A 15,540-nucleotide genomic window follows, 5' to 3' on the forward strand; every position below is an offset into this window, starting at 1 on the left:
TTTTCTTTCTAAAAAAATAGTTTCTAATTTTTAAATAATAAATTACTCATGTAAATAAAAATTATCTTCATACTGTATAAGCAACCAGAGAGAGAAAGAGAAAGGAAAGGAAGCACATGTAAGAGAGAAACAATGAATAGGAAAGGCTACTCTGGTACTTCCTATTTTGTTGAAGCTAATGTGGACATTTAAAAAAAAAAAAGTGACTAATCAGATTTCATTGTAATATAATCCTAGTTACAATTCTGGCTAGTCAACCAAATAGGGAGAGACAGTAAAGTCCTATCTGAGAAATCTTAAATGACAGATCTAGGAATCATAAATTCAGTATTTTCTTGAGATCTTAACAAAAGATTTCTTTCCTAAATAAGGAATCTCCTGTACTATGCCTTTAATAGATTATAAAATGTCTCTCTACCATCATTCATACTGGTGAATGATGAGCAGGTCCTCATCATTCACCACTCCAGCCAGAGTTGTCAGACGATAATGTCTCTTCATTCAATTCATTTCCACCTGGTTGTCCGGTTAACTTACAAATCTGCTCATACCACTCCATTTCTTAATATAGCCTCTGCAGCTCCCTTTCTGCCCACAAGATAAAGACACACACCATAACAGAGCACACATGGCTTTACATACTCTGACACTTCTGGCCTCATCTACTGACATTTACCCCATGTATCCTGTATTCCAGCCACGATGAACTGCAGTTCTCAAACACTCCATGCATGCCTAATTCATCATTGTATCCCTAGCACCCCAGAGTAAGAGGTAAGAAATCTCTGAAATAAAAAAGTGTAATTCACGGCATATCTTCTGGGAGGAATACAAAAGCTGAGTGTCTACAAAAAAGGCAATGTGTGATTTTAATCACTGTGAAAATGCAAACTTCCTCAGCTAGAAATTGGCAACAGCAGTGGACACAAAAAGGTTTTAGCCATTGTACCTCTCTGGGAGAAATATATAATTATTTAAGGAAAATAAAGGTACTCTGTTCTTCCAAAAGAGGTGTGTTACATAACCACCATCTTATGGATGTTTAGAAAGGGCTACCCAACATTTCCATGATGAACTATTTCTGATAATAAAGAAATAGCTCTTCAAGAGCCAAAATAAACAGAAATAATTTGTCTGTGGTATTCCCTGAGTATTAACCTTGAGTTTTCAATTTCATTTGGAAAAGCAGGAAAGTAAACAATCCTGTAGAAAACTGGGTGTTACTTCCTTTAATTGCAACGCTAAGCCCAAGACTCACAATGAGCTTTAAACCCCCCAAGAACATTTTATATTCTTCTAAGATCTTCTCCTCCCCACCCCCCTAAAAAAGCATACAATTTACAGTACAGTCACGTTATGTACCTATATTTATGTCTATCAATTAATTTAATACCTATTATTGGGAGTAAGGTAATTTCACAGACAAGATAGTTTCTACTAAGTCTCTTCCTAATTTGTTTACTCATTTAAACACAGTTTATCAGTCTTACCAGAATAAGTAACTGCTGTGGTACTGTAAGTAGCACTCTGAGTATAGGATGGCACCACAGTAGCCGCAGCTGCTACTGGCTGTACGGTGGAGGATACAGGATAGATGGAGAAAGTAGTGGTAGCTGGACTTGGTGTGGCTGGTTTTATGGCTGTCACTTGTCGAGTTTGCTGGGCTTGAGTATACTGAGTTGCACCTTGGCTGTAACCTGCTTTGGGGGCTGAAGTGGGAAAGAGACATCAGAAAATTAGAAGAGTATGCCACTATACTGTACCAGTATCCTTAAAAGCTGGAAAGAATAGGTACAAACATCATTAACTATAAATTTTATGCCAGCAATTTCTCCTTAGCAAAAGGTATAAAACTCTTATTACCAATATGAATAGAATATATAAATTAATATACTATCTTCTGCCAAATGCTTTCTATGTATTTCCAAAATGATTATTTTGGCAAAACTTACAACTAACTGAAATAGCAGTGCTACCAGTAAACAAACTTTTCTGAAAAGGGGTGTATGTGTGTGTGTGCGCGCACGTGCATGTGTGCACGTGCACACTAGTCAGTCTACTTCAGTTAGGCTTAATACTGCAAACAGGATAGAATGAGTTACAATGTACATATTTCAATTCACAGTAAAAACTTCAATGTTTAATCATATGAAACTTGTTCATATACCATTCATTGCATTTTAACTGATTTTTCCATAGTGAACTACAATCTAACAAGGTACTACATAATTTTTCAAATGTCAATAACTTGAATGCAGCTATTCTTAAATGGCTGCCACTGATGTCTGTCAACTTCTTTGCTGCCTCTGACATATTCAAAACAATGTATATTTTTAAAGAGTCTTAGAAGGCTTATGACTAAATTAATAACCACTTGTAAATGATCACTAAAGCACATAAATGTTATTTCTGAAAAAGGCCCAAAATCACAGGGCCAAGCTCATTTTATGTTCAGTTAAGTAAAAGCACATTAGAACTTTCATCTTTTTTTTTTTTGAGACAGGGTCCCATTCTGTTGCCCAGGCTGAAGTTATGGTGGTGTGATCATGGCTCACTGCAACCTCAAACTCCTGGACTCAAGTGATCCTCCCACCTCAGCCTCAAGTAGAACTTTTATCTCAAGTAGAACTTATCTGCTTATGAAATCCATGTAACACAAAAAGATAATACTTTACAGAGATAAGACTAATATCCAAGAGCTAAATAACTTAAAAAAGTCACGGTCAATACCAGAGTTAGACTAAATCAAGATTTCTCTTAGATAATTCAGCACTCAAGCACAACCTAAGCTTGGTAATTAAACAGGAAGTTTACTATAGATTATTATACATGGAAATCAATAGAGAAGAGACCACAAGGCTGGGCATGGTGGCTCACGCCTGTAATCCCAGCACTTTGGGAGGCCGAAGCGGGCAGATCACCTGAGGTTAGGAGTTCAAGGCCAGCCCAACCAACATGGAGAAACCCTGCCTCTACTAAAAATACAAAATTAGCTGGGCATGGTGGCGCATGCCTGTAATCCCAGCTACTTGGGAGGCTGAGGCAGGAGAATCGCTTGAATCCAGGAGGCGGAGGTTGCGGTGAGCCAAGATCGCACCATTGCACTCCAGCCTGGGCGACAAGAATAAAACTCCATCTCAAAAAAAAAAAAAAAAAAAAGAAGAGACCACCGGAAGAGTCAGATAGTCACTATAATTCAAAACATGTTAAAACCACTTTTAAGGGACTCATAAAATCTTAGAACTAGAAGGGGCCCTACTGAAATTTGGGTCAACTACCTCATTTACAGGTAAGAGAACAGAGATAAGAGAGGTAAAAAATCACTTGCCCACATTAGCAATAAAGCCAGTACTGGAATGGAAGCCAGTTCTACTCTTTTACAATCCAAGGCTCTACCCACACCCTCACAGCCTTCAAAAATAATTACAGGAAGTGCCCATTTTTTTTTCTTTTTTTTTTTTTATTACACTTTAAGTTCTAGGGTATATGTGCACAACGTGAAGGTTTGCTACATGTGTATACATGTGCCATGTTAGTGTGCTGCACCCATTAACTTGTCATTTACATTAGGTATATCTCCTAGTGCTTTCCCTTCCCCCACCCCACGAATTGCCCACTTTTCAAAATCTTTGTTTTAAAAATGATATATCAAGTCTCTCTCTAAAAAAAAAAAAAATCCATCTTTTAAAGTCTATAAATATACAGGTTTCTTTGCAAACGAAATGCTTCCTAGATTTGAACCATTCTACATACTGTATTTAACATGATTGGTGGCTGATAACAGAACCAACTGTCATTAGAGAACAGAGAAAGATTAATTAAAAATACAGGCCCATTAAAGAGTCTCCACTGGTTACAAAGGCTGTTTGTTGGCAATATCATATGTTCTGGGCATTTCTGGCAAAGATAAAAATGTGTTCAGAAGTTATCATCACAGGTTCTTTTGCACAGCTTATTTCAGCAGGAATGGACTGTGGGCTGAAAATCCAGAAACGGAGTACATTTCCAGGAGAGAAAGGCATGATTATGAATTGTGACTCCAAGGCATTTAGTAGGACATGTCTAGAACCTGCCTCCTAAGATGATGTGATATGAGTTTAGATGGACTCAAAAGCTTATCTTCATTAAACACAATAAGTCATATACTTCAATAGTTTACAAAGAAACTGTGTAGGTTAAGAAAACCCACCTGTCTGATAGTAAGTTTCAGCAACAGAAGGCTGAGGTTGGGCAGCGGCAGCTACAGCAGCAGCAGTTGCTGTTGGTTGTTGGTAGTATTGCTTACTATCATAAGCTACAGCAGGAGCTGTGGACCTTACATATGAGTATGAATCCTAAAGAAAAGGAATTAAAGAAAATCTTGCTATGAGACAAGTGGAAGGAAAAAAAATACTATATAAAAGCGCAATAAAGGAAAACAAAACACTAAATACGTAGTTTCATGACAGATCTAAACATAAAAGAATCAAATTAAATACACAGAAGATTCATTTCGTATTTCATTAAAATAATCAAGGCTGGGTGCAGTGGCTCACGCCTGTAATCCCAGCACTTTGGGAGGCCAAGCCGGGCGGATCACAAGGCAAGCAGATCAAGACCATCCTGGCTAACACGGCGAAACCCCGTCTCTACTAAAAATACAAAAAATTAGCCAGGCATGGTGGCGGGCACCTGTAGTCCCAGCTACTCAGGAGGCTGAGGTAGGAGAATGGCATGAACCCGGGAGGCAGAGGTCTCAGTGAGCCGAGATCATGCCACCACACTCCAGCCTAGGCGACAGAGAGAGATTCTGCCTCAAAACAAAACAAAACAAAACAAACAAACAAAAAAAACAAAAGCATTTCAAGCAGCATGTTGAACTTTTACAATCAGAACAATCACCAAAACATTTCTAAATAATACTTCAGTAAAAATTAATTTTTTAAAAAATTCACGGCAGTTTTGCCTTAAAGATGGATCCCACAATATTACAAAAGAACACCTGTGTTACTAAACTTTGTAATTGCTCCTTTTCAGTATTTCTTTTTCAAGAAAGATCAAGGTGGGCTGAGTGAATTCTGGCAGTCCATGAAGTAAAGAGGGGTAGAAAGGTATGCAGGTGAAATGGCTGAAGAAGCAGGTAGGGCCCAGAAAACACTGAGTTTCACAGACACTATTAAAAACAACAAAATTTATTATATTCCGTCTCTGGGCATAAATAATCACACCTCAAAAGGAATTTCATTTAGTAACCTGCCTAAAATTAATAGCAAATACTAATATTGTTGATTTACATTTCAACTTTTTACTGCATAAATTCCTATGCTTTAGAAAGAATATAGCAAAACCAGGGAAAGTTCAGAAGGACCAAAGTTTAAAAAACAGATCCTAAAAGCAAATAAGCAAAAAAACAGATCAAATAAATTAGGACCAAATTTAATTTAAATAAGCAAGTAGTAATCTAGTACTGTTTTCAAACATAATAAAGAGAATGTAGAATTCCTATAAGACTGAGTACGAGGCAACTGGATGAATAAGGGCATGATCAATTTTTGTTATAATATGTATTTAAAAAGAACATCTTGACAGGATAAATGTAAAGGGGACAGAATTTCCACCTTTGCTAAGTTTCAAGAAGAAAATATGTAATATGTTTGTCCTGTTCTCAAAATATTCTCAAAATAGGAGACATACCTGTGTTCCAGATGAATAATGCCCTAGTACAAACAAGGGAAGTCTTTTCTATGTCTTCAGTTAAAACAATAACAAACAAACGAACTTGGGGTAAACAATGAAATATTTAACTAGCAATTAATGTGAAAGTTTTTAACAGACAGCTATAAATAATAGAGTCAAATGGACGGGGGGGTGAGAGGAAGGATTATTAATATGAAGCTCATTGCAAGGAATTTTTTTTTTTTCTTGAGACAGGGTCTCGTTCTGTCACCCAGGCTGGAATGCAATGGCATAATTTTGGCTCACTGCAGCCTCTGCCTCCTGGATTCAAGTGATTCTCGTGCCTCAGCCTCCCGAGTAGCTGGGACTACAGGTGCGCACCAATGCATCTGGCTAATTTTTGTATTTTTAGCAGAGACGGGGTTTCGCCATGTTGGACACACTGGTCTTGAACTCCTGACCTCAGGTGATCCACCCGCCTCAGCCTCTCAAAGTGCTGGGATTACAGGCACGAGCCACCGCGCCCAGCCGGCAAGGAACCTTAATGGTTGGTATGTCCCCAAACTACCAAGGAATACTCATTTACTTTTCTCTATCAGTACATGTGTATTTTGGAAGCCCCAAGTTTGAGAAGCAATGGCTAGGGCATTACATTATACACAGAGGACAATGAAATTCGCATGTTAAGGCTAGCAAAACTAGTAGTTTTCTTACCTGGTAGTTTTGTGTAGTAGCTGGGGGTGGTGGTGGTGGTGCTTCTTGTTGCCTCTGAGTATAACCATAATCAGTTGCTGTGTGTGCAGTGGGGTAGCCTCCATAAGCAGCAGCTGTTGCAGCAGCTGCAACAGCTACTGGAGCAGGCCTGGCAACTGCAACTGTGGCGGCTGCTGGTGCATAGGCAGCAGTAACAGTGTGAGCAGCTACTGGAGCCTGATGGACAGTGTAGCTAGCAACTGTAGTTGGATGAGAATAGGCTACACCCGACGCTGGCTGCTGGCTACATTGTGGAGTACAAGAATAAATATAATACAATTTTAATATCCAGGAGTTAACCAACTTCAATTAAAAGCTATTTATCAACTGAAATAAAAAGCACATTTTCAAGTAATTTAATCATGCACCACAAAAGGTCAAGTACTTGAACTCAATAAACTTCTTATTCAATATCATATTTATTACTGTTCTGTAATTTTCATTCTTTAATCTCAATACATTATACAGTCACACGTTTCAGATCATAGATTGTAACACATAACAGGAATTAAAAACTAGAATAAAAAACAGTATTAGGAAGAAAAGAAAAAATTGACCAAATTAGGAACTTTAGTGTTAGTTACATGTAAAGTTCTTTATTATGTTGTACAGTTTTACAAATCTCTACAAAGAAATCATAAGAAAAATATTCTATTCTAGCCCAATTACAGAAAGAAATTTAAGGTAGAAACTATTGACCAGCTGATTAAAAAATACTTCTGTTGCTTTAGGACAGTTGGTATTCAACTGGGGGAATTTTTCCCCCAGGGGACATATGGCCGTATCTGCATATATTTTTGATGACCAAACTGCAGAGGAGGTGGTGATATGTGAGCTACTGGCATCTAGTGGATAGAGGCCAGGGATGCTGTTACACATCCTACAATGCACAGGACAGCCGTGCATAACAAAGAATTATTTAAAGTATGTCAATATGACATACTTGAGAAGGGTTGAGAAGTCCTGTTCTAGGGTACAAAACCTACAATGGAATATCTATTATTTTAGATACATTTTCCAGCTTACAAGGAGCATTTCATTATACAAAGTTACTTTTACAAATATAATAGCATGTTTTGTAAAAGAAGACACAAGTCAGATGCTTTGCAATTAAAAACATTTACACCTCAAAGAGACAAAAACATTTTCCAAAACAGCAATTAAATGAATTTCTAGCTAAAGTTCTTAGAGCAATATGTTTAACTTTTAAATTGAAAGCCTGTATCACTAAAACCAAAGGCCTACAGATGTTAGCATACAAAAGTGTATTTCTTGTTCTAGGTTTTCTGAATAATACACTCAATTTCACTTGGTAAAGATACATTACTAAGGCAGAAACACCTACTAAAAAAAGGAGAGCCCCAACAGTTATTTAGCTAGTAGGTTTTAGCTGACCACATTTTAGTATGAGCCAACAACTGATAATAGCTAAGAAAAAGAAAAAAAAAAAGTTGAAGCTGCACTAATTAACTCAGTCTCTGATTAATGGGCTATAGTACAAGGTATTCTACATTGGTGTGCATAGTAACATAGAAATATAGTATAGAATTAAATTAAAATTTGGGGCTATCATATTTTAACTGTATTATGGAAAACACTGATAACTAGGATGTTTATATTAGATTATAAGATTCCAAAGCGTATCAATGTGAAGGTCAGAGATATGGGTTTTAATTTCATATAAAAAGGGGAGGACACCTGGAGAAATTCAGTCTAGAAAAGGTGATAGATGCCTTCTAATAGAAGACACTTACTCCATGCTGCTCCAGAGAACAGAACTAGAACCAATAGTTGGAAGTTACAGGGTGGCAGATTTCAGTCCAATATGAAAAAGAAAACAAAAAACAAAAAACAAAAAAACTTAGAACAGAGTCCAAAGAAACTCATATAATTTCTATCTGGATGAGGTTTCCATATTTTGATATAAAACTAACATTTTCTACATATATGCCAATATGACAGGAAAAGTTTACATTAAAACAGTGAAAAACTTGTTTGGGAATAACATTTTCTAAGAACAACTCCATATCCGTAAGAAAATGCCAGTAACATGTCATACTTTTTCAAAATTCCTAGAACTGAAAAAAAAGATACTATTTAAAATACAACAGGTCTGTGAAACTCATATTTAACATTTACTAATAGGATAAGATTAAATACATCCAGACTATACCACCTAAGAGTAATTTTGGTTATACAAAAGACTGTTTCTATTCATCCCACTGCTCCTTATCTAGTATCTGTCCCCAAAACATGTCCTATTAGACAAAAAGCAGGTGGGAATAGGATGGGAATGTTAAGTCAGCTAGGAAGGCAATTTAACTGATGATACTGCCTCTGATCCTCACCCTAAATGTCTATGAGACTCAAGAAGGAATGACCATATGTTCTGGTTAATGCCTACTGCCGGTGTAATTATTACTTTTAGTACTTTTCACTCTCCTACGTGTCTCAGTTTGAACAATAAATTATACAGTCACCAGTCCCAGGAAAACATGAAATATGAAAAAGATGCCAGCAGATTTAGCAATTGCTATTTACACATCCCTGGCATTGTCTAACTCTGCTCTGTATAGCCAGGTCTCTACCCATCATCTGGACTGGAACTGTATCTTCTACCAAAAGCATGAGGAAGGCTGAGCAGGGTGGCTCACACCAGCAATCTCAGCACTTTGGGAGGCCAAGGCAGGAGGACTGCTTGAAGTCAGGAGTTTGAGACCAGCCTGGGCAATGTAGAAAGACCACATCTCTACAGAAAATTTTTTAAAAATTAGCCACACGTGGTAGTGTGTGCCTGTAGCCCCAGCTAGTCAGGAGGCTGAGGTGGGAGGATCGCTTGAGCAGAGGAGGTTGAGGCTACAGTGAACCAAGATTGTGCCACTGCACTCCAGCCTGGATGACAGAGTAAAACCTGTCTCAAAAAAAAAAAAAAAAAAAAAAAAAAAAAAAAAAAAAAAAAAAAAAAAAGAAGCCAAGAAACACTTCAAGCGTCAGTCATAAATGGAAGAGTACTTTCCCTGAGGAGAAACAGGAAAAGCAAGCATGTAAGCAAGTATTACAGAGTACACAGACTCTATATTCTTACTCAAGAAATGGCCAGCTCCTTACCTACTTATCAAAAAAAAAAAGTGAGCCAGGGACTCACTACAAGAAATAAGACTTTCAAGACTTCCAGGCAATCTTACTGCTTAAAAAAATAACAGTCAAGCTGGGCATGGAATACCTGTAATCTCAGCACTTTGGGAGGCCAAGAAGGCTGGATCTTGAGTTTGAGACCAGACTTGGCAACACAGTGAGACTCCATCACTACAAAAAACACAAAAATTAGCCGCGTGTCGTGGCATGCATTTGTAGTCTCAGGTATTTGGGTGGCTGAGACGGGAGGATCACTTGAGCCCAGGAGGCAGAGGTTGCAGTGAGCTGAGATCATACCACTGCAAGCCTGGGCAACAGAGTGAGACCCCTGTCTCAAAAAAAATTTTTTTTACTTTAAAAAAAGTTTTAAAAAATGAACAGACAACATAAATCACCACATGTCTGAAGAAAGTCGATTATAAACTGCAAAATAAGTAAGAAAGACCATGTGGGAAATGAACGTATGAAGGCAACAGATGAGAATTTTCAAAAACTCTAATTTGTATCTATAAAACAAGAACTTTATACTACCTAGAAGAGAAGATAAAGTTGAGAAATAGACAAGATAAATATATGAAAAATATAAAAGAAAGGATAAGTCTAGGAGGCTCAATGTCCTGCCTGAAGGAATGACAGAAAAGAAAAAAGCAGATCAAAAAAATTAAGAAATAAAATTTCCCACTCCTGAGGGGAACCACATTTTCAAATTCAAAAAGCTCACAGAGAGCAAAACAGAGTGAAAAAAACGAACCTAGAGACATAGCATTCTACTTTTCAAGACAAAAAGATTCTGTCTCCAGAGAGGGAAAAACTGGGCACCTGCAACTAAATGAAAATTAGACTTCTTACTGATAACACTAGAGCAAGAAGATAAGGTATTATCTTCAAAATTCAAGGGAAAATGATTACTAATGTAGAATTTTGTACCCAGCCAAACTATGGGGAGGCAGAATAAAGATTTTTTAACCATTCAAGGATGGAAGGAGTTTACCTACTATAACCTTTTCTTAGGAAGCTACATAAAGATATATTCCAGCTAAAACAAAAAGCAAACCAACAAAACATGGGATCCTGCAAACAGATGAAAGCCTAGGTCAGCAGCTGTGGCAGCAGGCCCAGAGAGAAGTGAGTATAGGTTGGAATTAGAGGAAGGACAGAAGCCTCTCAGAGAAAGATATCCAGAAAAACAGAGGACTTGGCACAGAGCCAGTAGACAGGGAGCCTAGACAAATTTTAAGAAATGACAACATGATTAAGAAAAAAAAGGTAATGAATGAATTCAGGAAATGTAAACTGCTCAAGAAAGGCATGATCCCAATAAAAGACTTTATAGGTGAGCAATCAGTGTGGTATAAAAAAGGAAAAAATCCATTTGAACTTGAGCCTAGGAAGATTTTCTAATAAGTGGTACAAGATGGTAAAACGGAACACATTAGAAATCATAATCATAGAATGGTACTAGGCTCCACAATAGATACTATTGATAAAAGTTTTTGCTTTGAAGTTTTAGAATCAATCTAAATTAGAGAAGATAAACTATGATTACAGAACCTAATGTAAATGTTATCACAAATAAGAGTATACATTAAATTTGGGGAGTGAAGTAGGGAAAGAGAAGTGAAACACAAGAGTTTCAAGAATTCTTAAAAAGTACAGAGTACTGATATACTGTCTAGCTTTGATTGAACTAGAAATGGAGTATATCGTCCAAATTAACAGAAATAGTCTGAATTTGGGAAGAGGAGAAATGAGAAGAGAGCATATGCAATGCAGTCCTAAACTGTGATTGTAGGAAATAAAAATATATGCATAAAGTCAATAAGTTACAAAATAGCAAAAGAGGAATACTATTCAGTGATGTGGAGGTTAGCACCAAAAGAAATAAAACCAGAATGCTTTAAAGGTCTCTGGGGAGTTTTTAATTTGTATACAACAGTGGTTCTCAATGTGATCCAGGGACCCCCCTAAGGGTTCCTGAGACCCTTTCAGGAGGTCCACACAAGGTTGTTCTCTTTTTAATTACACACTGGTGTGAGGCCAGGCTGCCTTCGTATATTCTAATCCAAATAATTTACTGCAACAGTCTGAATGCAAAAGTAAATTTTAGAATCAATATTCTTAATTTAAGACATTAAAAAGATTTGTAAAAATGTAAAACAATGCCTCTCATCTCACTGTTTTTGAAACTAATTTTTCATAAGCATATTTTTGGTTAATGTGTAATAGTTTTATTCTTTCTTTTTGAGTCGGAGTCTCACTCTGTAGCCCAGCTGGAGGGCAGTGGCACAATCTCGGCTCACTGCAACCTCTGCCTCCTAGGTTCAAGCAGTTCTCCCTGCCTCAGCCACTCGAGTAGCTAGGATTACAGGTGGCTGCCACCTTCTGGCTAATTTTTGTATTTTTAGTAGAGACACGGTTTCACCATGTTGGCCAGGCTGGTCTCAAACTCCTGACCTCAGGTGATCCACCTGCCTTGGCCTCCCAAAGTGCTGGGATTACAGGCATGAGCCACTGCACCCAGCCTGATTCTAATACAGAAAATACCAATATAACCCAAATAAACAAAAACTCTGGGGTTCTGAATAATTAGAAGTGCTAAAGGAATCTTGAAACCCAAAAGTTTGAGAATCTTCATTTCAGATGCAGACCATTAACTTGGAGTCTGTAATGGTTATTCACCATTCATTTTCTTGGTCTCTACTTATTATCCCTTTATGCAAAAAGTTTCTATCATGCAACAGGAAAATGAAATTGCTTAATTCATTAATAAAAACTACTAATTAAAGTAAAATAAGGTTTATAATTAATGGAAACATAGCAGAAAATTATTTAATCTAAACCCAAGATATGAAATCACTAGTAAGTGGCAGAGCAAAAGCCAGAACCTAAGCAGTGTGTGTGTGCTCTTAACCATCACATCTACTCTCTATAACATTTGTGTTTTCTTTAACAGTTTAAAATACGGTGACGAGTTCAACATATAAATCAATGTAATACACATTAATAAAATGAAAGACAAACCCAAGCAATCATCTCAATAGCATTTGACAAGAGTCAACATCCTTTTATGATTAAAAAAAAAAAAAAACAAACTCAACCAACTAGGAATTGAAGGAAATAACCTCAATATAATAAAAACTATGAAAAGCCCATAGCTAACCTCACACTCATTGACACACTGAAAGCTTTTCCTCTAAGATCAGGAAGAAGACAAAGCTGCATGCTTTCACTGCTTCTATTCAACATAGTACTTAAGTTCCAGCCAAAGCAATATGGCAGGAAAAATAAAAGGCATCCAAATTAGGCCAGGTGCTGGTGGCTCACACCTGTAATCACAGCACTTTGCGAGACCAAGGCAGGTGGATCACTTCAGCCCAGGAGTTCGAGACCAGACTGGCCAACACAGTGAAACCCCGTCTCTAATAAAAATACAATAAATTAGCCATACATGCTGGCATGTGCCTGTAGCCCCAGCTACTTGCGAGGCTGAAGCACAGGAATTGCTTGAAAACCCAGGGGGCGGAGGTTGCAGTGAGTTGAGATTGTGCCACAGCACTCCAGCCTGGATGACAAAGAAACACTCTTTCTAAGAAAAAAAAAAGCATCCTAACTGAAAAAGATCAAGACATCTGTTCACAGATGACATCATTTTATACATGGAAAACACTAAACACTCCACAAAAAACTGTTAGAACTAATAAAGGAAATAAGCAAAGTTTCAGGATACAAAAATCAGTTGCATTCCTATACGTTAACAATAAACAGGCAATTAAGAAAACAATTCCACTTACAATAGCATCAAAAAGAATAAAAATCTCGGGCCAGGCACTGTGGCTGGCTCACGCCTGTAATCTTAGCACTTTCAGAGGCTAAGCTGGGAGGACGATATAGTGAGACCTCATCTGTACGAAAAATACAAAAAAAAAAACTAGTAGGGCATGGTGACACGTGCATGTAGTCCCAGCTACTTGGGTGGCTGGGATCACTTGAGCCCAGGTCAGGGCTGCAGGTGGCCGTGATCGTGCCAGTCTGGGCAACACAGCAAGACTCTGTCTCAAAAAAAAAAAAAGGAAAAGAAAAGAAAAACAAAGAAAAAAAAAAACCCTTATGAGGAAACCTAGCCAAGAAGGTGAAAAACGTGTATATTAAAAACTACAAAACACTGCTGAAAGATTTAAAGACACAAATAAATGGAAAGACATCCCATGTTCATGGATTAGAAGGCAAACTATTGTTAGGATGTTAATACTACCCAAAGTGATCTAAAAATTCAATGCAATGCCTATAAAAATCCCAGTGATTTTTTTTTTTTGCCAGAAAAGAAATCTATCCTAAAATTCCTGTGGAATCTCAAGAGACCCCTAACAGCCAAAACAACCTTAAAATATTAGAACAAAGTTGGAAGTCTCACACTTGCTAATTTCAAACTATAATAATCAAAATAGTATAGTACTGGCATACAGACATATAGGGCAATGAAATAGAATAGAGGACCCAGATATATAGCCTTGCATATACAGTCAAATAAATTTTGACAAGGATGCCAAGACCATTCAGTGCGTTGTCTTCTCAACAAATGGTGTTGGGAAAACTGGATACCCACACGAAAAGGAAAAAAGCTGGAGCCTCACCTTACAAAATATACAAAAATTAACTCAAAATGGATGAAAGATCTAAACGTAACGGCTAAAACTATACAACTCTTAGTAGAAAACGCGGGGGGAAAAAAGCTTCATGACATTAAATTTGGCAATGATTTATTGGATGTGACATCAAAAGCACAGGCAAAAAATTAAAAATAGACAAATGAGACTACATCAAAATTAAAAACCTCTGTGTGGCTGAGTGCAGTGGCTCATGCCTGTAATCTCAGCACCGTGGGAGGCCGAGGTGGGCAGATCACCTGAAGTCAGGAGTTCGAGACCAGTCTGGCCAACATGGTGAAACTCTGTCTCTACTAAAAATACAAAAATTAGCCAGGCATGGTGGCACATGCCTGTAGTCCCAGCTACTCGGGGGGCTGAGGCAGGAGAATCGCTTGAACCCAGGAGGTAGAGGTTGCAGTGAGCTGAGATCACACCACTGCACTCCAGCCTGGGCGACAGAGAGAGAGTCTGTCTCAAAGAAAAGAAATCAGTCTAGCATGTAGGTACATGCCTATAGTCCCAGCTACTCAAGAGGCTGAGACAGGAGGATCACTTGAGCCTAGGAGGAGTTCCAGACTTCAGTGAGCTGTGACTGCACCACTACACTTCAACCTGAGTGAAGAGGAAGACTCCGTCTCAAAACAAACAAACAATTATAGTACGTTTAGCAGCTGGTTGACTTACATTATCCTACAAATAACTTTTACGAGGCAGTAACAAGAGAAGTCACAGAGCAGCACCAGTCTGCCTACCACACTTTGAGTAGTATAAAAGCAGAGCTTCCCACCAGATGTTGGTGTTAGTTCTCAGGGAGAATGCACAGTGCATGAGTGGCCTGACGGAGGTCCCGATTCTGTTGCCTGCAGCTGCAATATCCCTTATCCAAGGCTCCAATCTCTCAGCTTACACAGTAAGCTACTGTACAAATATCACTTTCCGTGTTAGCAGAGACATGGAACAATTGGAAAGCAACAGCTTACAACTTTGGGGTTACCAAACGAACCACCACAGTAGGTGAATTAGAAAAAAGTCTTCTTCCATCTTTTTTTTTTTTTTTTTTTTTGAGGCAGAGTCTTGCTCTGTTGCCCAGGCTGGAGTGCAGTGGCGCAAGCTCAGCTCACTGCAAGCTCGGCTCACTGCAAGCTCCGCCTCCCAGGTTCACGCCATTCTCCTGCCTCAGCCTCCCGAGTAGCTGGGACTACAGGCACCCGCCACCACGCCCGGCTAATTTTTTTGTATCTTTAGTAGAGACGGGGCTTCACCATGTTAGCCAGGATGGTCTCGATATTCTGACCCCGTGATCTGTCCGGCTTGGCCTCCCAAAGTGCTGGGATTACAGGCTTGAGCCACT

General features: G+C 38.2%; 1 protein-coding gene across 2 annotated transcripts in view; it reads right to left on the reverse strand.

The window, feature by feature from the left end:
• ZFR (zinc finger RNA binding protein) overlaps nt 1-15,540 on the reverse strand; it is a 90,341-nt gene that overhangs the window by 59,344 nt on the left and 15,457 nt on the right. For both annotated transcript variants that reach the window (XM_032136003.2, XM_058430025.1), the window contains exons 3-5: nt 6,370-6,652; nt 4,190-4,334; nt 1,491-1,709 (exon numbers count right to left, since the gene is read on the reverse strand). In XM_032136003.2, the coding sequence (XP_031991894.1) occupies nt 1,491-1,709; nt 4,190-4,334; nt 6,370-6,652 (647 nt within the window). The remainder of the gene's footprint in view (nt 1-1,490; nt 1,710-4,189; nt 4,335-6,369; nt 6,653-15,540) is intronic.

Source organism: Hylobates moloch, unplaced genomic scaffold (genome assembly GCF_009828535.3).
Source record: "Hylobates moloch isolate HMO894 unplaced genomic scaffold, HMol_V3 SCAFFOLD_17, whole genome shotgun sequence".
Taxonomy (NCBI): domain Eukaryota; kingdom Metazoa; phylum Chordata; class Mammalia; order Primates; family Hylobatidae; genus Hylobates; species Hylobates moloch.